Below are 23,191 nucleotides of genomic sequence, written 5' to 3' on the forward strand. Positions count from 1 at the left end.
ATATGTTAGTGTGTGCCATCTCCTCAGCCCCCTAAACTCAACTCTCTCCTCAAAATTCCCATGATCACGGTCAACTTGCTCCTAAACACAGACAAGTTCAGAAAGAGAAACATACACAGAGCTGAACACACACATAGAGACACACAAACTCATACACACATATTCATATATGTGTTCACACAAATGTACACACACATAAACATAAATGATATATAATCCATAAACATACATGCACACATATATATCACATATATACATACACATACGTACTGAGAGATAATATACAAAACAACAATGGCCAGATCATACATAAAAATAGAACTCTGACCTACAATGTACAGCAACCAACCCAGGAAATCAACCCATTATCTGCAGTAACCAAACCAGGAAGCCAGTTTACCATCCACAAGCCAGATTTGCAGGAAGTCAGACTAGTATCTCTAGCAAACAGTCCAGGAAGCTACGGGATAATAATTTACCTTGTATGTTTTTCTGACCAACTATTTAAAATAATTATTCCTGGCTGGGTGCAATGGCTCATGCCTGTAATCCCAGCACTTTGGGAGGCCGAGGCAGGTGGATCACGAGGTCAGGAGTGCCAAGACCAGCCTGGCCAAGATGGTGAAATCCTGTCTCTACTAAAAGTACAAAAATTATCTAGGCATGGTGGCAAGCGCCTGTAATCCCAGGTACTCGGGAGGCTGAGGCAGGAGAATCGCTTGAACCCAGGAGGCAGAGGTTGCAGTGAGCTGAGATCGCGCCACTGCACTCCAGCCTGGGCAATAGAGCAAGACTCCGTCTCAAACAAACAAATTATTCCTGATCCTGATATAGTGTGGATATAGTGTAGTATAACCTGAGTTAGTGTTCAATAAATAATGTTTCAGCTTACCTACTGTTTCTGTCTTTAAAATTTCAGTTTGGGAGGCTCGTGTACTTTAGTGAAAACGATAACAAAGAAAACTCGACTATCTGTTGATCTTCTTCCCCACTCCATGCCCACTCCCGTGCCAAACAAAATTTTTAAAAATCTTATTTCAGGATTTTTGCTTACACTTCCATGAGAGCAATGGCTGAGTCTGGTACAGCACTATGGTCCTAGTTCTTGACCCACTGCCAGAAACACAGTAGGCACCAATAATAATTTTGCGTTAAAGTCGTGAATCATCTGAGAGCAAATGCTCAGGTGTAGGGGCTCTGAGAAATGTACATTTCATGTCTTCATATGAACAAAATGGTGAGCCACATTCATTCCTTCTATCTCACATACCTAGAGCAATGTCTTGCCTGTAATTATCTAACTGATGATAGTTGGAAATGATATGCTGTTGATTGAAAATGTCATCATTGAATAAAATACTGACCTATTTGAATGGTTTTGCTAAGTTAATTTAACCAAACTGATTTCATTGCAATGTGAAGCTAGCTAAATTCCAGAAGGGAGGCAACATAATGAAAACATCTTAGCCTGGGGGTCAGAGGACCTGAATTCCAACCTTGTGATCAAACAGTGAGACTTTGAAGAAACTATTTAATTGTTTAGGGTTTATAATTCCTGTTTGAAAATAAGGGGTTTGAACCAGATTGTCTCTGAGGTCCTTCCCACCCCAATGAATCTCGGATTCGAATTATACCAACCTGTCTTTTGACATTTGTTGTCTCTCCACCCATTTCTTTTGGGGTACTTCCTCTCCGACTGAGGACAAGATTTAGGTTTTCAGGATCTGTTTCATTTGCCATTTTTTGGCAAGAGTTGTTATCTTTCTCATCAAGAGCTAATAATTCTGCAGCTAGACAACCTAATAGTTCATCTGTCAATTCTTCATTATTTACAGGGTCCAGAATTTCTTGGGAAATTGAATTTGTGCCACTTAAGGTTTTTCCAAACATTTGATAGGTGATTGACTTATTTGCTAAACTATCATGATCCAAATAATGTACCCAATATTGATATGTCTGGGAAGACGCACTTTCTTGTTTTTCTTGGAAACAGAAATTTGTAAGTGTTTTAGACTGATCTGAAACACTATCAAACTCTAGATCATTAGTTAAAATTTGGCTGGCATTTGCTTTACTAAGAGATGCTGTATTCTGCTTTTCTTGCTGTACATACTTGTTAGAATTCTTCTCACTGGGCACTGCCCAGCTGTTTTCTGAAGGGATAAATGGGATCTGGTGATGTAGCTCTTCAAGTTCTTGTAGATCTCTGAGGCTTGTGGTGAGTATTTGATTGTTAGAAATGTCTCTATCACCAGTAGACTCTTCCATAGAAACTTCTTCAACAATGGATAAATCTGAGACAGGAGGGAATTCATTCTGTTTCATGGACTGCTCAGGTGTCTGAGCCAAGGTCATGGGATGAATTTCATCTTTGGAAGATATAAACTCATTTCCTGAAGACTTTATCTGCCAGTCTGGTTCTGAAATACCATCACCATTTTCAATGTCATGTAGGTTGCTATGTATAGCCTTGGAACGCTTTTCTTTAGAAATTAAGACTTTGTGCTCTTGTTTAATGCCAAATGAAGTCTTTGGGGGTTTCATATGTGTTTTTTTCTGAGAAAGTCTTGTTCTGATATTGCTCTTCCTCTCACTGTGTGAAGATCGACATTTATTGGTGATACGTCTGCCTGATGGAGCCGAACATATCTCATGGTGATACTTGTTTTCATCCCTTTCAGTCTCTCGCACATGACAATAAACAGGGGTCCCAAACATTTCATAGATTCCAGGTCCATTAGCAGTTGAATTGATTTCTTTGAACATATCACTATACTTAAGATCTAGGTAATTTAGTCTTGGCTCTGTCGGTTGAACAGAGAGAGGAACACATGACTTTTGTATTCCTGGATTTTTACAGATGCAAGGAAATGATTGCTTTTTAGGTTTCTGAGTCCAGTGAGTTGATTGCTTCTTTGCTAACTGTGGCATTTTCTTTTGAAACCTGGGCAATTGCCAAGGCCTGGGGTCAACAAGTCCCAAAGCCGGGAAAATCTGTGTTTTTATGCTGGTTTTATGCATGGTAGGCTTAACGGGACCTTCAATAGGAATCACGAAATTCTGAGGTGTCTTCTTACTTGTCTTGGTCTTTGAATCCAACTTACTCCTATGGGAATTCATCTTATGTTTGTCATTTTCTTGGTGTACAGGTATGTTGACATTATGGTTGTTATGAAAGGTTCCCTTTCTTTTTTGGAGGCTTGGTTTGCCTATCACTGGTTCCTTGGGGCTTCCATCCACAGGGAAGGTGATGTGGATAAGAGGCACCATCCCATTCATTTCTGGTTTGGCTCTTTCTGCTATTGATATTTTTATGTTTGTCTCCATGCTGCTATGACCTTCTGGGAGTTTATCAATGGGGTCATCAAAGACTACACTGGACAAGCTTTTAAGTACAGTACACTCTTCTAAAATATCGTTTGGTTCCATTGCTTCATTTTTATGTAATGAAGCTCTTTTTGAAGCAGCTTTATTATTTCTCATCTCTTCATCCTGGCTTGGAGTTATTTCTGAATGCTGGGTTTCTTGGAACTTGCTTGGAATGGTACATACTATTTCTGGATCTTCTTCATAGTTTTTGGCTACTGAACTCTCATTCTTTCTTGATGAAAGATATTGAGAGTTCTCTTCTTCAGGTTTTCGCGTTTTACTACCATGGCAGTCAATATCCTCTTCCCTATTTGCAGGAATATTGCCTTCCTTCAAATTCTCAAAAGACACCAAAGACTGCCCTTTTTCAAAGTGAGTGGTTTCAATTTTGTTACATTCTTCTATTTCCTTGGATTTCCAGTCCTCCTCCATCTCCAGGCATTGTCTGTGATGGTTAGTCTTAGGGAAAGAGCACATGTTTCTTGACCAAATGAAGCCATCAGAAGACCTGAGAGTCGGATCCATCAACAACTTAACTAGGGCTCCCGGCGGCTTGTTTGATGGGCTAAGCTCATCAGATTGACGAACAGACACTGAGAGCTTAGGCACAAAAGATGTGAGGCTTGGAATGTTTCTTTCTTTTTCTTTTGGAAACTTGTGATTTTGGGGGATAGTAAGGACACCAGATCGCGTGGGCAAGAGTGACAGTGGTGGCAGAAGGAACTAAAACGAAGACAGAAAAAGCTATGAATGCAGAAACATATATAAATACCACGCTAACTCGTTTAAAGTAGTCTAAAGAGATTATAATATCCTCTTAAGGAAGGCTTTTAAAGTTCAAAGCTATCCTGGAGATCACAATTCTTTTTTTTCTTCTTGAGACAAGATCTCACTCTGTCACCCAGGCTGGGGTGCAGTGGCGTAATCACAGCTCACTGCAGCCTTGACTTCCTGGGCTCAAGCGATCCTCCCACCTCAGCCTCCCGAGTAGCTGGGACTACAGGCGTGTGCCGCTATGCTCGGCTAATGTTTAAATTTTAGTAGAGACGAGGTCTCTCTATGTTGCCCAGGCTGGTCTCAAACCCCTGGCCTCAAGCAATCCTCCCACTTCTGCCTCCCAAAATGCTGAATTACAGGCATGAGCCACTATGCCTGGAAAGATCACAATTTTTAAAACTAAAACCTCATTCCCAACATTTTTTTTTTGAACCAATTTAAAACAACACGTTTTAAAACCAGGATGATTATAGATGTAAATATTCATGGTTATATATTTTTAAATGAAGGCCCTATAATGTAAATGGTAAAAATTTAAGATAAGAAGCATTTTATTTCTCTTCTTTTTTCTTTTTACTTTCCATAGAATTGATTTAAAATTTTTGAAATCCCACTGAGAACAGTTTAAAATTGCTGTTAAAATACCTCAAAAATTATCAGTTATTGACTAACTCAGAATTCGTATCTGAAACACAACTACTTACCATCGTTTTGCTGAATTGGTTTGTGAATAAAATGTACAAAATTTCGTTTTTGTGGATGACAGGAAAATGGATGGCTTTCCTTTCTCCTTTGCCCTCTAGTTTCAAACTAAGCTAGTTTTTATTATCATCCTGAAGAGGTCAGTGTAACCCAATGTATAATATTAAACTTTGTGGGTGGTAAGCTATAAACTCCTTAACTTTATGCTTCTTTTCATTGTGGTCTTTTCCTGTGTATACAGATTCAATACCTGTTTATATCACAATATTTATAGGCATGGGTCATGGGTAGTAATTGAGAAATATATGTTGAATTTTCATTCTATTGCCACCTGTGTGTAAGAAGGAAGGAAATGGAACCTGACTCTAGAAACTTAGGCATTAAAAGTAGAAGAGATGTAGTGTAGGCCCCAGTTTGACTGTCTAGATGATTTTCCTCATTTCTCAAAAATGACTTAGGAAATAAAGGCAGATTCAACCAATGCTTAACCATCTGCCTAGTTACGGCCATTACAATTTTTTAGGTCAATAAACTCCTTTTTACAATGCTAAGCAGTACCTATGCATAAGTATTTCTCAAAGGCTCATAGGAAAAGAAGGGTCAGGTAGTTGAGAAACTAAGAATTGCAAATATCTTTCCAAAAACTTATAAATTAGACAACTAGGAAAATCTTTCCACCACTGGGGGAAAAAAAGAATTGCCTAATTTCTAGATAGGTTGAAAGAAGACAAATTAAGATATGTCTGGCCAGGCGCAGTGGCTCATGCCTGTAATCCCAGCACTTTGGGAGGCCAAGGCAGTCGGATCACTCGAGGTCAGGAGTTCGAGACCCACCTGACCAACATGGTGAAACCCCATCTCTACTAAAAATACAAAAATTAGCTGGGCGTGGTGGCAGGTGCCTGTAATCCCAGCTACTCCGGAGGCTGAGGCAGGAGAAACGCTTGAACCCAGGAGGTGGTGGTTGCAGTGAGCTGAGATTGCACCACTGCACTCCAGCCTGGGCAACAGAGTGAGACTCTGTCTCAAAAAAAAAAAAAAAAAAAAATGTCTAAGGGAGCTACTCAGCTCATTATGTAAAGAACAGAAACACTCCAGAAAAGCACTGCACATGGCAAGGCATAATTTTCCCAGGAATGATTTGCTACTCTAGGAACTATATGTGAGTTGTTGTTTTTCCAAGAAATACAGTTGACCCTTGAACAACACAGCTTTAAACTGCGCAAGTCCACTTATATGTGGATTTTCTTCCTCCTCTGCTATCTCTGTGACAGCACGACCAAGCCCTCCTGTTCCTCCTCCTCCTCAGCCTATTCAACATGAAGACAATGAGGATGAAGACCTTTATGGTGATCCACTTCCACTTAATGAAGAGTAAATATATTTTCTCTTCCTTATGATTTTCTTTTTCTGTTTTTTTGTTTGTTTGTTTTTTTGTTTTGTTTTTGAGACGGAGTCTTGCTCTGTTGCCAGGCTGGAGTCCGGTGGCATGATGTCAGGTCACTGCAACCTCCGCCTCCCAGGTTCAAGCAATTCTCCTACCTCAGCCTCCCGAGTAGCTAGGACTACAGGCACCCACCACCATGCCCAGCTAATGTTTTGTATTTTTAGTAGAGACGGAGTTTCACCATGTTGGCCAGGATGGTTTCGATCTCTTGACCTTGTGAACCACCCGCCTTGGCCTCCCAAAGTGCTGGGATTACAGGCGTGAGCCACCACAACTGGCCCCTTATGATTTTCTTAATAACATTTTATTTTCTTGGCTTTATTATAAGAATACAGCATATAATACATATAACACAAAATGTGTGTTAATCAACTGTTTATGTTATCTATAAGGCTCTGGTCAACAGTAGGCTACTGCAGCCAGGTGTGGTGGCTGACATCTGTAACCCTAGCACTTTGGGAGGCTAAGGGGGAGTATTGTTTGAGGCCAGGAGTTCAAGACGAACGTGGCCAACAAAGCGAGACCCTGTCTCTAAACAAAACAAAACAGAACACCCAGCACTTTGGGAGGCCGAGGCAGGCAGATCACGAGGTCAGGAGATCGAGACCATCCTGGCTAACACAGAGAAACCCTGTCTGTACTAAAAATACAAAAAATTAGCTGGGCGTAGTGGCGGGCACCTGTAGTCCCAGCTACTCGGGAGGCTGAGGCAGGAGAATGGCGTGAACCTGGGAGGCGGAGCTTGCAGTGAGCCGAGATTGTGCCACTGCACTCTAGCCTGGGTGACAGAGCGAGACTCTGTCTCAAAAAAACAAAACAAAACAAAACAAAACAACCGGTAGGCTATTAGTAGCTAAGTTTTGGGGGAATCAAAGCTTATGTGTGGATTTTTGACTGTGTTGGGGACATCAGTGACCCTACCCCCTGCATTGTTAAAGGGTCAACTGTAATTGCTGAGGATTTGGTTCTAAATTAGTTGATAGAGTTTTTTGGTTTTAATTCTCAAGTCAAAAATGCTAGCACTAATCTTACCTCGATGCTTCGGCCACTGTACTTCATATGAGAGGTCGAAAATTCTACAACAAGAAAAAAAACTGGATATTCTTAGTAGTAGAGAGAAAACAGTCTCAAGCCAGAGTCTGGGGATGGATAATACAGATGCTAAGGAGTCTGAGGAAAAGTTGTAGAAATTGGAGGTTTCCCCTGTGGAATTCACACAGAGATGGAATCATTACACAAAACTTCAGGCTGCTGCCACTAGCAGGGGTTGCTGTTTTATATTTATATCTCTATTCTAACAGAAAACCTGAGATCTCTAGACCAGAGAGCAGACCATTTATCACTCACAGAACATTGTAATGCCACTTCCCCACAACCCAGTTCCTCACAGGGCAACGTGATGAGAGCCAGGTGTGGACCTGCACAGCTGGCAGAGCTGCATCACAGGAGGGAGCCCTGGAATGATGAGACTCAGGGGGTGTATTGGGTGGGTGGCACTTTAGCCCATCTTTCCCTCCAGAGAAAGAGAGAACTTTACTATGAATTGTAAGCAAATGCCTCCAGGAGAAAGGTGACTCTATGTTTTATTACCCTAGAATATAAGCAAACAGCTTTTGGGAAAATCAGTCTCTAAATTTCTCTGGAGCAATACACTTACTTCGGAGGCGTTTTTGCCATTCAGTCATCTTTTAACTTAGTTTCCTAGTGTTTTTTGCTTAGAAAGCCTGAACTGTGCACAAATATGAAAATATTATCGTGTAAGTGTTTCCCAACGGTTGTTTAAACTAGATCGACCATAAACTCTGAAAGCTGAGTGTGAGGAAGGCTTACCTAGGGAATGAGATGGGACTTACTAGGTAGTATAAAACCTAGAAGTTGTTCTCTTCTTACCAAAAAGTCAGAATGATCCCCAAAACCCCATGAACCACCACCACCACCACTTCTGCATAGTTTGGACTTTCTAAAGCTGAAGCCAAAAGCTCCAGTGTCTCCAAGGTCAAAACAGGTCACAGAAACGGATGATGTGGGACAGGAAGTCACAGCAGTAAATCGAGATCATATGCCCAAGTAAAGGGGCATCATTACCCAGCTCTCAGTCATGTTATCCAACCTAGATGGATAATCCAGCCCTGCTAGATCTTCCAAAAGAAGCCAGAGAGCTGCAGATTTTTTTTTTTCTTTGAGACGGGGTCTCGCTCTGTCGCCCAGGCTGGAGAACAGTGGCATGATCTCAGCTCACTGCAACCTCCACCTCCTGGGTTCAAGTAATTCTTCTGCCTCAGCCTCCCAAGAAGCTGGGATTACAGGCGCCTGCCACCATGCCCGACTAATTTTTTGTGTATTTTTTTTTTTTTTTAGTAGAGACGGGGTTTCACTATGTTGGCTAGGCTGGTCTCGAACACTTGACCTCATGATCCACCAGCCTCGGCCTCCCAAAGTGCTGGGATTACAGGTGTGAGCCACCGTGCCTGGCCCAAGCTGCAGGTTTTATGTGAAATCTCCTTCCCCCACCCTTGCTTATTTATTTAAAATTTTTATATTTTTAATTTTTTGTATAGACAGGGTCTTACTATATTGCCCAGGCTGGTCTCAAACTCCTAGGTTCCAACAATCCTCCTTCCTTGGCCTCCCAAAGTTCTGGGATTCCAGGTGTGAGCCGCTGGGCCTGGGCCTCTCCTCCCTTGTTTTTCAATGTTGTGAGGGTCAAACAAATGTCTGTAGGTCCATTTCAGCCTCAGGCTGTCATTCTGAAGTTTCACACAGAGAGAAAAAGACCTCTAAGATTTAACACAGTAGAAAAGCCAATCCCAGGTGAAAAACAAGTCACCTAAGAAGAGGACCCCCAACAGGCAACAGGAGGGGGCACAGGCATTCCCTTTGGACACAGCTGGCCACGGCACCCCCCTTCATTCTTAATGCATTTACTCAACAATTATTTACTGAGTGCCTGCTGAGTGGCCAACACTGTCCCAGAAGATGGCAATTTATAGTTGTGGGCAGGAAAGACAGATCTTTGCTCTTTGCTCCCAGAGGCTGCATTCTAGAGGTTGAGGTTTTCTATTGAAAAGATGTTAGAAGTTAATCTAGAAATACAACTGAATATAATTTATAGTTGGGTACATATGGATAGCATCCTGAATTTTTAAAAAAAACGCTTTCAAGTATTCTTATAAATATTTGAATAGGTATTATCCAGTATTGGTCAGGAATTATGTGGGATAAAAACTTTTGGTGGGAATGTAGAGGCAAGATCTTTCTGGTAGGTAATTTGATAACATGTGTCAAAGCCTTTTAAAAATGTGTAGAGACCACCCTGAGCAACATAGCGAGACCCCATCTCTACAAAAAATGTTAAAAGTAGCCAGGTGTGGGGGCATGCACCTGTAGTCCCAGCTACTCAGGAGGCTGTGGTGGAGAATCGCTTAAGCCTGGAATATCGAGGCTGCAGTGAGCCATGTTTGTACCACTGCACTCCAGCATGGGCAACAGAGCGAGACCCTATCTCCAAAAAAGTAAATAAAATAAAATAAGTACAGAGTTCCAATTAAAAATGGCAGATTGAATGTACAAGCTTTTCTCCAATCCCTCCATGAATCACACTAAAATCACAGCAAAGGAATTTAAAAACGTGTAAATAAGGACAAAAAATAAAAACACCCAAATGATAAAACAACAGATGAGCAATATCAACATTTTGGACAGAGAAAACCATACGGACGAATAATAACTGATTGAGTTGTCAGCTTTCTGTGTTCTGCCCAATGCTTGCAAGGGGAGAGCCCAACCAGAAATAAGAATCTCAGAAAGGAATGGGAACTGAAGGTACCTCCGAAGACAGGGATGCAGGCAAGACTGAAACGAGAGGGTGCTCATAAGTCTGTGCTGGAATAAGTACTGGATTCCCTGCCCTGTCCCCTATGAGGAGTTACTCTTCTCCTTTCCTGGCAGATGGCTGGAAGTTTACTCCCTGGAGGGCTTGAAACAAAGATGCTAAGGAGCTGGGTATGGCTGGGAGCAGAAATGGGGTGCTGGAGTGAAAATATGAGGATAAAGAAGAGTCTACACACTGAAATATGAACCCTATTCAGTGCCAAGAATGTTGCCTCCAGTCTCATAACATACAGGCATGTGCTTGGATTATCTCTCTGGGGAAAACTAGCCGAGAGAAAAGGTCCATTGATCTATACAAGCTGACACTTGGGAATCCCTCTATCAATCATCCAGTTCTCCACCTATTCAACTCCTTTGAGGCCCATTCAACAAGCTCACTCAAACATACAGAACTTTTTAGTGAAACTCTTTTAGATACAAATTCAACTGATATGTGAGGAAATGCTCCAATATGAACATACAGAGAACAGATGAAACTGAAAGAAAGAAAAGAGCTCAGAAGAATTAGAGACAACAAACAACTCTATCATTCATATTCTCCGTGTACCCTTTCTCAAGAAGCTGCTGGGAAATATGCCCTAGTAAATGAGGATTAAGTAAAGCAAGGAAGCCAGGCAAGGTGGCTCAAGCCTGTAATCCCAACACTTTGGGAAGCCGAGGTGGTAGATCACTTGAGCCCAGGAGTTCAAGACCAGCCTGGGCAATATAGTGAGACCCCATCGCTACCAAAGAAATTTTTTTAAAGTAGCTGGGCCTGGTGGTGCATGCCTGTAGTCCCAGCTACTCAGGAGGCTGAAGAGGGAGAATGGCTTCAGCCCAGAAGATGGAGGTTGCAGTGAGCTGAGATCGTGCCATTGCACTCCAAGCATGGGTGACAGAGTCAGACTCTGTCTCAAAAAAAAAAAAAAAAGTAAGGAAAGGAAGATTAAGCCACATATCCAGTACACAGGGATTCAACACAGCAAGGAGGCAAGGGAATTCCCAGGATGACACGAAGGGAATCTCAGATGGGCGGCTGGGCAGTAGATCCAGAGAGCAGATGGTATAGAGTAAAACTGGAGGCCAGGAGGGTCCAGGAGCAATGTCTCCAAAAACAAAAGGAACCAACGGATTGCCTGATATCTAATCACCTGTATTGAGATTTGTTTTATAGGTGCAATACACAGGATGGGATGAATTAGTAACAGATATACAAAAAGTAAGCAAATAAAGAAATGAAGTGGTTATTACTAATGCTGAGATAAATGCAATGTCTAAAAGGAGAGGAAATGTAATCAACAACACTATGGAGCTCAGCTGCAAATAATATTTTACCTAGTCATAATAACAGAGACATTGAACATTGATTTTAAAAAAATAGACACAAAGATTGGGAAAATTGAGCATTGCTTGTGTGTGAGGCAAGTAATGTAAAAGTAATAAATCTTAATAGATGAAGCCCAAACTGAACAACCAATAAATACCATTCTAAACATGATATTTAGCAATATGAAAGTACACACTAGAAGAAAGTCTTGCACTAGTTGTACTTTTTTTTTTTTTAAGAGATGAGGTCTGTCACCCAGGCTGGAGTGCAATGGACTAGTCATCATCCACTGCAGCCTTGGCCTCCTGGAATCAAGCAATCCTCCCACCTCAGCCTCCCGAGTAGCTGAGCCTATAGGTGTGCACCACCACAGCCACCTAATTTTTAAAATTTATTTTTATATATGTAGTTTTTTTAGAGGTGGAGTCTGCCTATGTTGCCCAGGTTGGTCTCAAACTCCTGGCCTCAAGCAGTGCTCCTGCCTCAGCCTCCCAAAGTGCTGGGGTTTCAGGCATGTACCTGTGCACAGCTGGTACTTCTTATTTCTTTTTTTCTTTTTGAGACTTCAAGTGATCCGCCCGCCTTGGCCTCCCAAAATGCTGCCCTGGACCTGATTATTGTTATTATTAATTAAAAGTGCATTTGTAATGGCTATGTGCCAGGTATGATGCCAAGTGCTTGGAGGTTGAATGATTCTTGCATAAACAAACAGTGACAATTATGCTTGATTAGTGCTATGTTGCAGGTAAGGTCAGGATCCTATAGCGGAACAAAGAAATGGCAACTCATCCAGTCTTGGGAAGTTCAAGAAGACTTTCCAGAGAAAGGGGTTTCTAAGACAAAACCTGAAGGATGGCATAATGCTCCAGCAGAAAGAACAGTAGGTGCAAATATTCACATGCATGTTTAGGGAATAGAGGACATTTAGTGTGCTAAAGTTTAACATGCTGCTAAGGAAGAGTGGCAAGATATGAGGCTGAAAGAGGCTGTTGAAGCTGAACACGGTGGCTCACGCCTGTAATCCCAGCACTTTGGGAGGCCAAGATGGGAGGATCACTTTAGCCCAGGAGTTCAGTAACAGCCTGGGCAATATGGTGAAACCCCATCTGTACCAAAAAACAAACAAACAAACAAACAAAATTAGCCAGGCATGGTGGCATGCACCTGTAGTCCCAGCTACCCAAGAGGCTGAGGTGGGAGGATCGCTTGAGCCCCAGGAGGCAGAGGTTGCAGTGAGCCAAGATCATGCCACTGCACTCCAGCCTGGGCAACACAGCCAGAACGTGTCTCAAACCAACCAACCAACCAACAAACAAACAAAAAACAAAAAAATGCTATCAAGATTTGGGAACTAACTTTGTAAATTTCAAGGAACAAGAGTCTAGGTCCACTTCACAGTCCAGATTTCTTATGAACTATTTTACATACAGCCCATCAAAACACTGCTTCACCATTATGCCAAATGAAACAAGCCAGTCACAGGACAAATATTGCATGATTCCATTTCTATAAAAGACCTAGAATGCTCAAATTCGTATTGAGACAGAAAATAGAATAGTGGTTGCCAGAGGCTTTGGGAGAGTGGGAAATAGAGAGTTATTGTTTAATGGGCACAGAGTTTCAGTTTTGCAAGAAGAAAATGTTCTGGGGATGAATAGTTGTGATGGTCACACAACAATGTCAATGTACTTAAATGCCACTGAACTGTACACTTGAAAACGATTAAAATGGTCAATTTTATGTTACACACATTTTAGCATAAGAAAATAAAAAAAAATTTAGGCCAGGCGCAGTGGCTCACACCTGTAATCCCAGCACTGTGGGAGGCCAAGGTGGGAGGATCACGAGGTCAAGAGATCGAGACCATCCTGGCCAACGTGGTGAAACCCCATCTGTACTAAAAATACAAAAATTAGCTGGGCATGGTGGCATGTGCCTGTAGTCCCAGCTACTTGGGAGGCTGAGGCATGAGAATTGCTTGAACCCAGGAGGCAGAGGTTGCGGTGAGCTGAGATTGCACCACTGTGCTCCAGCCTGGCGACAGAGCGAGACTCTGTCTCAAAAAAAAAAAAAAAAAAAGTAAGCACTGCTTCATTTAAATTTCACTTAAAATGTACCCTTCTCTTAAAATCCCATAATAATTATTCTTTTTTTTTTTTTTTGGTAAGATGCGTCACAGCTCCGCTGGCATGCAGTCTCCCTCATTGTGAGAAATCAATGAATGTAACTTGTTGGATTATAAGGTTGTTCCTGGTGGTTTTGACTGGTTGGTTGAGGACAGTGGTAAGCAAGTAGCAAAGACAATGTTGCTCAGGGTGAAATGCTAGCATCAGTGCTGCTATCTAGCAAATGAGTCTTGGGCTCAATGTAGTTGGAAGTTGGCTCTTAGACTTGCACATTAACTTGGGGATCCAGGAATAAGGCTACCGTAGGCTCAAGTCCATAATGACCCTGGGACCTGGTAGAAGTAAACTCAATACTTCTGGCCAAAAGCATCCACAGCGTGGGCCCCCAAGATTCCCACAGATAAACATCAACCAAATATGAGCTCACAGTGAAGATTTTCAAACACTCAAGAAAAAAAGCCAAACATAGTGCAAATCAGGAGGATATTGATACTGAAATTATCAAATATAGTTTACAAAATAATGTCTGAAATGTTTACAGAAATAAGCAATGAAATAATCTAAACAATAAGATATTCTCAAAATATTTGCCTTCTATTCCTTGAACAAATATATAAACATTTGCACATATAGTGTTCTTTCTGCTGGAACATTATGCCATCCTTCATTTTACTTGTTTGCTAGTTTATTGTCTGTCCTGCACCCCCATGACCCCCAGGAATGTAAATTACACAAGGGCTGGGGTTATTGTCTGATATGTTTACTGCTTTATCTCTAGCATTTAGAACAGTGCCTGGCACAATACATAAATATTTGTTGACCAAAAGGACTCACTGTGGAATTCAGTGTTCAACTTACCTTCAGATTTTCTTTGCTGCTCCTTCAGAAAATGAGGAGCATCTTCTCTGGTTACAGACTTGGAAATGTTTGGTTCTAAACAAGATCTTGGCAGCAAAAAGCCCAAGTTCACATCACAGAGCTCCCTGGAACTTTCCTCTTTTTGCAAAACTAAGGGCCGCATGGTCAGCGTCTTTGTCCCAAGCTCCACCGTTTCTACTTCATTTGGATGAGAAACTGCAGGTGCTTGTGCCCATTCTTGATGAGATGAGGTTATCTGACTAAAGGGGGAGGGAAATGTTTGATTTAAAACTCAGTTGCCACATCTTCTGAAACTCCAGTCCTCAGTCCAGCCTGACATCACTAGAAAGTTTGAAGAACTGTTTCCAAATGGTGCTGCTGAAAGGAAAGGCTGAATCCTGAGAGGGTAAGACCTCTCCACCTGCCGACTCCTCCTGGCCTCCTTAGTCCTCTGTACCATCGCTTGGATGGATTAGGTTTCAGCTCAGTCTCGTTTTCCCAATCACCATTTCCTTGCATAGAGAAATCAGAGACAAAGGGCAGGTCTGGGGGATGTACCCTTTTATCTCCACAGGCACTGACTAGCCCAGTGTTTCTCAAACTATCTTTGATGAAGAACCAGCATTTAAATTTGCAATCATTGTGAACTGATACTTTTGTAAAATATAAATGAATTGCCATAAAAATGGAAGAAAAATAAAAGACATGCAAAAAATAAGCCTCAATTTGTTTCACTACCCAATCAATGAACGTAAGTTATTTGCCAAATTGCTTTGCAACTTTTTTAATGGTCACCCTCACAGCCTGTCCTGACCTCATCATGGACAAGTAACAGGACCGCAGAACCACATTTTAAGTAGCTCTGCCCTGCAGTAGGGTCAGCAAACTACAGCCTGGGGGCCATCTCCGGCCTTCAGCCTTTTTCTATATCTTTAATTGGATCACAGCCACACTCATTGTTTACATGTTGTCTATGGCTGCATTCAAATGACAGTTGCGGAGTTGAATCATTACAACAGAGACCATATGGCCCACACAGCCAAAGTGTTTATGATCTGGCCTCTGCCACATACCATTTATTGTGACCTCTACTTTTAAGCATTTTTATGGATTGAATTACTAATAATGTAGGTTGCCACATGACCATCATTGCATCATACTTCATTTCAAATCTGATACTTCAAAGAATATTCCTTACTTCTTTTCTTTTAAGTCTTCTTGGCTCATTTCTTGGGGAGGACTCACATCTCTTGGAAAAGTCACAGTGATCTCAACACCTGTAGAAACACACCACAGCAGTAGAAGGAAGAAAGTAATGAATTCCAGCGGAAAGCGGGAGACGTACTTTATTTCTGTTTGGCTAATCTCTTCTTAATGATTACAAAATGGATGTTAATCAGGGGCTGAGGTTTAGCCGTCTTTGTATCTTTCCTGTTCAGGATATGATAGATCCTAAATGAATGCTTGTTTAAAGAGCAAAAAACCATATAATAATATTTTACAGATGTAAAATAAACTTTTATAACAAACTATGTTGTCCTCAGGATGGAGAAAACAGAACCACCTTCTATAAAGCGTAACGACATCTATCTCCCAGAACTATTGTGAGCATTCAATGAGATAATTTATGTAACACCAAAGATGTTAGCTTGTATTTGTAATTTTGGTCATCTCCTGTCTCATTCCATGAACTAATTCCCAGAATAACCCTTAAGACAGAAAGTTTCAACTTATAGAATACGCGCTTGCTCACAATATAAGATGTTAAGCAAATTTATGTAAAAAACTAGTGTGAACTACTCTAACATTGCCTGTTCTTTAAGGTGTGTTCATTCATTCCTTTTTTCCATTTAACAAACTTTTATTAAGGATATGCCAAGCCCAGCGCTTTGTGCTGAAAACAGGGAAATAAACAAGATGCAGCTGAGACCCTAGTAGAGCTGATAAGAAAATAAAGAATGCAGTGAGATAAGCACTGTGATAGAAGCAAGTGGTGATGTGGGAGCAGAGAGGGGTGTCCTTCTGGGAGGACCAAGTGCTTGCCCCGGTATTCATTTCTATCCATTTATGTGTCAGAGCCATTTATTCACTCAATCTGCATGTGCCTGGAGGAGCAATGGCTGTATGAGCTCCACTAATTGAAGGCTGGGGAAGGAGTATCGCAGGGAGGATAAGGTTAAGGTGTGAATCAGACATCCCTTTTCTGCCACTTCCTGGGTGACCTTGGGAAAGTTGCTTAATAGCTATCATCATTATCTAAATTAGTAGATTTTTATTATTTTAAAGGACTTTGGATATATTTGTGTAGTACATAGGAACTACCATAGTGAAAGCATTTTTGTTGTTCAATTTTTATACCTGTGCCATTTAATGAAACAAGTGCATCAAAAAAAAAAAAGTAAAAAATTCCAAAAGGAAAAGTTTTGTTTAAAATCAGGCAAATGATAATAGTGTTTACTATCATTGTCATCCAATAATATTGTTTTGTGCTACCATAAAAATGTAGCTAGCTTTGATTTTCTTAATGTTTCTGAAAGGAGACAACTTGATTGCATGTTTTCTAATACTATACAATTGCATGGAACACTTGTCTAAAAATGAAGTTTCCCTGGAACGGTCCATTGTTTTTTAAGTTTTCAAAGAGCCTATCACCACACTATGTAGCACAAAATGAGAGACTTGGAATTACTGAGCTGGAAGGAACTTAGAGGTCACCTAACCCAAGCCTTTCATTTCAGAGACGAAGAAACTGATAGCAATGAGTTTGCATGACATTCTCAAGGTTGTTCTCCTACTTGAAAGGAAGATGGATGTCTTTCATAACATTTTTGTAGTCATCCTTGAGTGCAAACACCTAGCTGACATGTTAGAGTGAGAAAAACATACAGCATACATTCCTAATAACTGAACTGTCAGTGAAAAGGATGTTCTGGCACAAAAGCTAAATGTATTTAGTTCTTTGCTGTGGAAGTTAGAAAACTGAGTGTACTCACATGAACCATATTTAAGAACAACTGTACTTTTGCAGTTGTCAAGAATTAATAAACCCAGAATGTTTTCAAACAAATTTAATGTGCTTCGAAGTCTGTTCATCAGCTGACTTCTTTTTCAAACCAAGAAACAAAGATATAATAAGCACATGTAAGAAATACCTGCCTTTTAAGATATTAAGAGCTAATGGCCACCATCCTAATTGTTGGTCCTAAATTGGAAAAAAAGATTACAGAATGTACTGATTCTGAAATCCTCTAGAAACATACAAATGTTCTCTTTGTTCTGCCTCTTGAATACTGTGAGTTGCTGACGTTGCTGTGGATAAGGCCTCTCAAGCTACCCAGTAGGCCAGGGAAGAGGATGCATTGTCACTGGTAAAGACAAAACACTTGCTCTTAGCTAAGTGCATTTTTCACATAATGAGGGTAAATTAACCCTATCAGAAAACATTACCATAGAGAGAAATTAAAAGGCAACATTTCAACATAGCCACGAATATATTTTCTTTATAGAAGAGGTGAAAATGACATTCATAACCAGTCAGAAAAATGATCATTAATTTGTTGTTGTTAGTGTCAAAACCATTATTAAAATAAAGACTTAAAATCAGGCCCAGCCTAACTGATTTCAATAAAGAAAAATTATTTTCTCCAGAAAAGCCTTACTTTCCTGTTTGGTCTCCTTATTTTATTTTATTTGTTAAATTTCCATGGGTACATAATAGGTGCATATATCAATGAGGTCCTCGTTCTATTTAAATGGATGTGCATATCTGTCTGGATTGCGAGCATGAAGGTTCAAAATATTTTGATGCCATCTTCACGTTTTGATGATTTCCTAAATTGTGAAGCTCAACACAGACTTAAAAAAAAAAAATAACAACTGTATTTCCGGCTTCCTGCGCTGCTAGATTCAGAAAGCTTAGTTGAGAGACTGATGCATGTGAGTTACATGAAAAAAGATAAGGTGCAGGCATGCTGTGTGCTGATGTGGGTACCAGCAGAGGCAGGGGGTTCTTACATTGATAGCGGGAGCGGCTCTCTGGTTATGGCAGACGTGGCATGATTTGAGGGTCAGTAGCAGCCAGTTTTGAAATGCAGTTATGGGAATTCTTCCTGACAATCCAACCTGGGACCTTCCTGTTATGGACTGGATGTTCTGAATGTTTGTGTCCCCCACCGCAAATTCATATGTTGAAGCCCTAACCCCCCAAGTGTGGCTTATTTGGAGATGGGGCCTCTAAGGAAGAAATGAAGGTTACATGAGGTGTCAAGGGTGGGGCCCTGATCCAGTTGGATTTGTGTCCTTCTAAGAAGAGAGCTCACTCACTTGTGCTCTGCCTGTGTGTGCACAGAGGAAAGACCATGTGGGGACAGACCAGCCATCTGCAACCAAGAAGAGAGCCCTCACCAGAAACCCATCCCTGCTAGAATCTTGATCTTGGACTTCCCGTTCTTAAGAACTGTGAGAAAATAAATGTCTGCTATTTAAGCCCCCCAGTCTATGGTATTTTGTTTTGGCAGCATGGGTAGACTAAGAGTGTTCCTCTCCTCTGGTTTTTCAATGGTATATGAACTTCCTAATATCTTTCAAAATTCCCTTCCTTTTTAACCCAACCAAGAGTAGGTTCTTGTATACCTGCAACTACAAATCCTGATGAATTTATACTGTATTAAAATATTTTTAAGCCCATTAGTTTTAGGGAATAGGCTCTCTTGTTCACTCATGAAAAGAGTAAATTTATAGGCTCAATTTCTAGTCTATAAGATTTGTGTCTGTTATGTTCTGAGAAAATAGTGTTTGTTTGTTTGTTTTGAGATGGAGCCTCACTCTGTCACCCAGGCTGGAGTGCAATGGTACAATCTCAGCTCACTGCAACCTCCGCCTCCCGGGTTCAAACGATTCTTCTGCCTCAGCCTCCCAAGTAGATGGGATTACAGATGTGCACCACCACACCTGGCTAATTTTGTATTTTTAGTAGAAACGGGGTTTCACCATGTTGTCCAGGCTGGTCTTGAACTTCTGACCTCAGGTGATCCGCCCACCTTGGCCTCCCAAAGTGCTGGGATTACAGGCGTGAGCCACAGTGCCTGGCCCATTTAAAGAGATTTAAACCAATATTTAAAATGAATATAATGGACAATAATATCTAAAACACTTTTATTTCAGAATTTCTGATTAGAAAGAGTAGCTAGCTCAACTGAAGTCTCTATCAACTGTGAGATGAAATTTTATCAGGAAGAGAATTGCTTCTTCCAGATTTGTAACTCAAGTTGTTAAAAGCTTAAAACTGAAATAACTTAGTGGAGATGCCTCATAAGTATTATGGCTCCCATATGAAAACTGAAAATATTGCAAATCACGTTTAAAAGAATGACTAACATCCCAAATGGTGAGTTATCTCCATATTGAGCAGAATACATGAAATACTTAACCTCCTGGAAGGCGCTTGGGACACCATTAGGCTTCTAAGAGCTTGGCTTTGAAGTCTACGAAAGTCGAAGGAGGACTGCAAGGACCGTTCTGAAGGGTTTCGGGGTTTATTTTCTTTCTGTTAGCTCTTTCAGGCTTAATGGTGTTCATAATTTTAACGGTTACTAGATTACTCTCGGCCCTCAGCCTGGGGAGGGAAGATTCCCAGTGGGCGTGAGAAAGGCAGGCAGCTGCCCAGGAGAGGGCAGCATCGCACCACCTCCCGGAGGAGACGCTACTCGGGAGAGCTGCAGCCTTCTGGGAGATGCGAAGGGATGAGAAACACGGGCATCAAAGAGGGCGGCTTCCCTGGAGTGTTAGAAATAGAAGCCAGAAGATTGCCCGGGAGAAATTGCAGCAGTTCAAATAAACATTTACTTTAAGAAGGTTATGGATGAATAGATGACAGACAAATGGGATAGCCGTGGCAACTATGTTCTGAGGCGAGAATCTGCAAATACCTTGTGGTCTGTTAAGTGCAAGGGCACTTACGGTGTGACAGGATAACATGTTTGAAATGGGTGGTGTTCTGGAAGATTCCAGACTTACGTCCTTGTAAATAAAAGACCGAGACTTAGGGACTTTCATGCCTTGTACACCCCCCGCCACCTTCCCCTCAGGGACAACAGCTGATGGAGACATGTGTGGCTCTGGAAGGGAACCGATCGCTGAAGCTGCTCGAAGATTCTGAGAGGAAGAAAATGGGGAAAGGACGTTATCAGACAAAAAGAAAGGGACAGGGAATGGCTTGGCTGAGCTGGAGTGAGGTGGAATAAAAAAGCCAGAGAGCATTGCCTATTCTGGCCAGTCAAGCTGCCTAGACCCACTGATTCAGATATGGACCAAAAGGTAATATTATGAGTGGTTTTTCTTCTCCTTTGGGCTTTTTCTGTGTTTTCAAACTTATTTATTATAATTTTTTAAACTTTTATTGCAGGAGTTAAGCTCAGGGGTACAAGTGCAGGTTTGTTCCATAGTAAACGTATATCATGGGGTTTGTTGTACAAATTATTTTATCACCCAGGTATTAAGCCTAGTACCCATTAGTTATTCTTCCTGATACTCTCCCTCCTCCACTCCCTCTACCCTCCCATAGGCCCCAGTGTATGTTGTTCAAACTTCTACAATAAGCCCTTCTGAAATTGGAGGGAAGCCCATATGATAATGTTATCTTTGTAAACACATTAAGGACTAAAGCCCGATACCTTCTGTCCTGGGTTGCCAGTCCTGTCTACCACCACTGGGATCTTCTTCTTCATTAACCAGTGTGGAATGACTGCACTCACCATCTTGGTCGAACTCCTGCAATATCATAAAATTCAAAACTCAGTTATTAGTTATTCGATGTACCAGTTTGTTGGCAGAGTGAATGTTGATTTTTCTGGGCTAAAGATTTACGCCGTGCCTTTTAAATTGGATAAAGTATTTAGGACTAAAATAATAAGAAAGTATCTGCCCTTGGAGCACTAGGCTCAGACAGTCATGGATGTGATTAATTGCATAATCAAAAATGAAGAGCAAAGCTGAAATCACATCGACACATAGAAATTCAGTATTTTATACTTTATCATCTCAGTGCCCAGGCTGCTAAGCTGCCCCAGATTCCATCTGGGTGGGTCACTGGAAAGAATCCTTTGGCCACACTCACAGTGAACAACCCCAAAGGAACGTGATCTTTCCATAATGCCTCCCTGGGGCATCATTTACAAATGGCAAGAATGGAAATCCCTGCCCCTGTGGAAGCTACAGATATAACCCTAGACTGAAACGAGGCAGCAAAGCTGATTAAAGTCTTCCCTATGACGGTGTTCTGATCTAAATCATGGTGCATAACCTCTTAAACTTCCTTTTCACTCTCTAGAAAATAATCATTATAGTTGAAAACCAACTTGATTTACAAAAAGTACTCCAAACATTTTAAAGAGGAAATGTTTTCTTAGTAGAATTCATTGTTTTTGATAGTTTCCTTCATTCAAAGTTATAGCTGGTGATTTTGTGCCTTTAAATTTCTAGAACCATGATAGACCCAAGTAGTAGTTAAAACATCCCATCACAACCTGCATGTTACAACTAGCTGTCTGGTTTCTACGATCTAGGTGGACCACCTATTTAAGGGGACTGATGGACAATAAGTCTTTGCCCTAAGTGCACAAGCCTGTCATCTGAAATGTCAGAGAAGTGGCGAGTCACAAAAATTCTCTGATAGCTCATTTATTAATTCCCAAGAGAGCTAGGAAATTTCTTGCTTTCCTGTCCTTGTTCATTTTAATTGTCATAGCAAATAATAAAAGTTGGCCAGGCACGGTGGCTCACTCCTGTAATCCCAGCACTTTGGGAGGCTGAGGCGGGTGGATCACTTGAGCTCAGGAGTTCGAGACCAGCCTGGGCAACATGGCGAAACCCTGTCTCTACCGAAAATACAAAAATTAGCCGGATGTGATGGCACACACCTGTTGTCCCAGCTACTTGGCAGGCTGAGGCAGGAGGATGGCTTGAACCTGGGAGGTCGAGGCTACGGTGAGCGAGGGTCACGCCACTGCACTCCAGCCTGGGTGACAGAGTGAGACCCTGTCAAAAGAAAGAAAAGAAAAGAGAGAGAGAGAAAAGAAAAGAAGGAAGAAAAGAAAAAGGAAACAAAAGTAAAACCTGGCCAGGCATGGTGGTTCACATCTATAATCCTTGCACTTTGGGAGGCTGAGATGGGTGGATTGCTTGAGGCCAGCCTGGACAACATGGTGAAGCCCTATCTCTCCAAAAAATACAAAAATTAGCCAGGCATGGTGGCACGTGCCTGTAGTCCCAACTACTCAGGAGGCTGAGGTGCGAGGATCATTTGAGCCATAGGAAGTTGAGGCTGCAGTGAGCCATGATTGCACCACTGCACTCCAGCCTGGGCAACTGAGTGAGACCTTGTCTCAAAAAAAAACCAGAAGTAAAACCCTCCATTTATACAGTCATTAAAAATATTTTAGGTATTAAATCATAATAACTTAGTTGTCATACCTTACTTTTATTCAGCAGTTTATACTTAAACATTGTTTTTTAATTTTTAATTTTTATGGGTACATAGGCATATATATTTATGGGGTACAGGAGATATTTTGATATAGGCGTGCCATGCATAATAATGACATCAGGGTAAATGGAGTATTCATCACATCAAGCATTTATCCTTTGTGTTACAAATGATTCAATTATACTTTTAGTTATTTTTAAACGTACAATTATTACTGACTATAGTCACCCTGT

The 23,191-nt window shown here is 41.2% G+C and overlaps 1 protein-coding gene across 2 annotated transcripts in view; it reads right to left on the minus strand.

The window, feature by feature from the left end:
• MAP3K19 (mitogen-activated protein kinase kinase kinase 19) overlaps positions 1–23,191 on the minus strand; it is a 62,336-nt gene that overhangs the window by 16,331 nt on the left and 22,814 nt on the right. For both annotated transcript variants that reach the window (XM_063647397.1, XM_054477839.1), the window contains 5 exons: positions 21,148–21,244; positions 15,675–15,753; positions 14,477–14,736; positions 7,328–7,371; positions 1,639–4,092 (listed from right to left, as the gene is read on the minus strand). In XM_063647397.1, the coding sequence (XP_063503467.1) occupies positions 1,639–4,092; positions 7,328–7,371; positions 14,477–14,736; positions 15,675–15,753; positions 21,148–21,244 (2,934 nt within the window). The remainder of the gene's footprint in view (positions 1–1,638; positions 4,093–7,327; positions 7,372–14,476; positions 14,737–15,674; positions 15,754–21,147; positions 21,245–23,191) is intronic.

Source organism: Pongo pygmaeus, chromosome 11 (genome assembly GCF_028885625.2).
Source record: "Pongo pygmaeus isolate AG05252 chromosome 11, NHGRI_mPonPyg2-v2.0_pri, whole genome shotgun sequence".
NCBI lineage: Eukaryota > Metazoa > Chordata > Mammalia > Primates > Hominidae > Pongo > Pongo pygmaeus.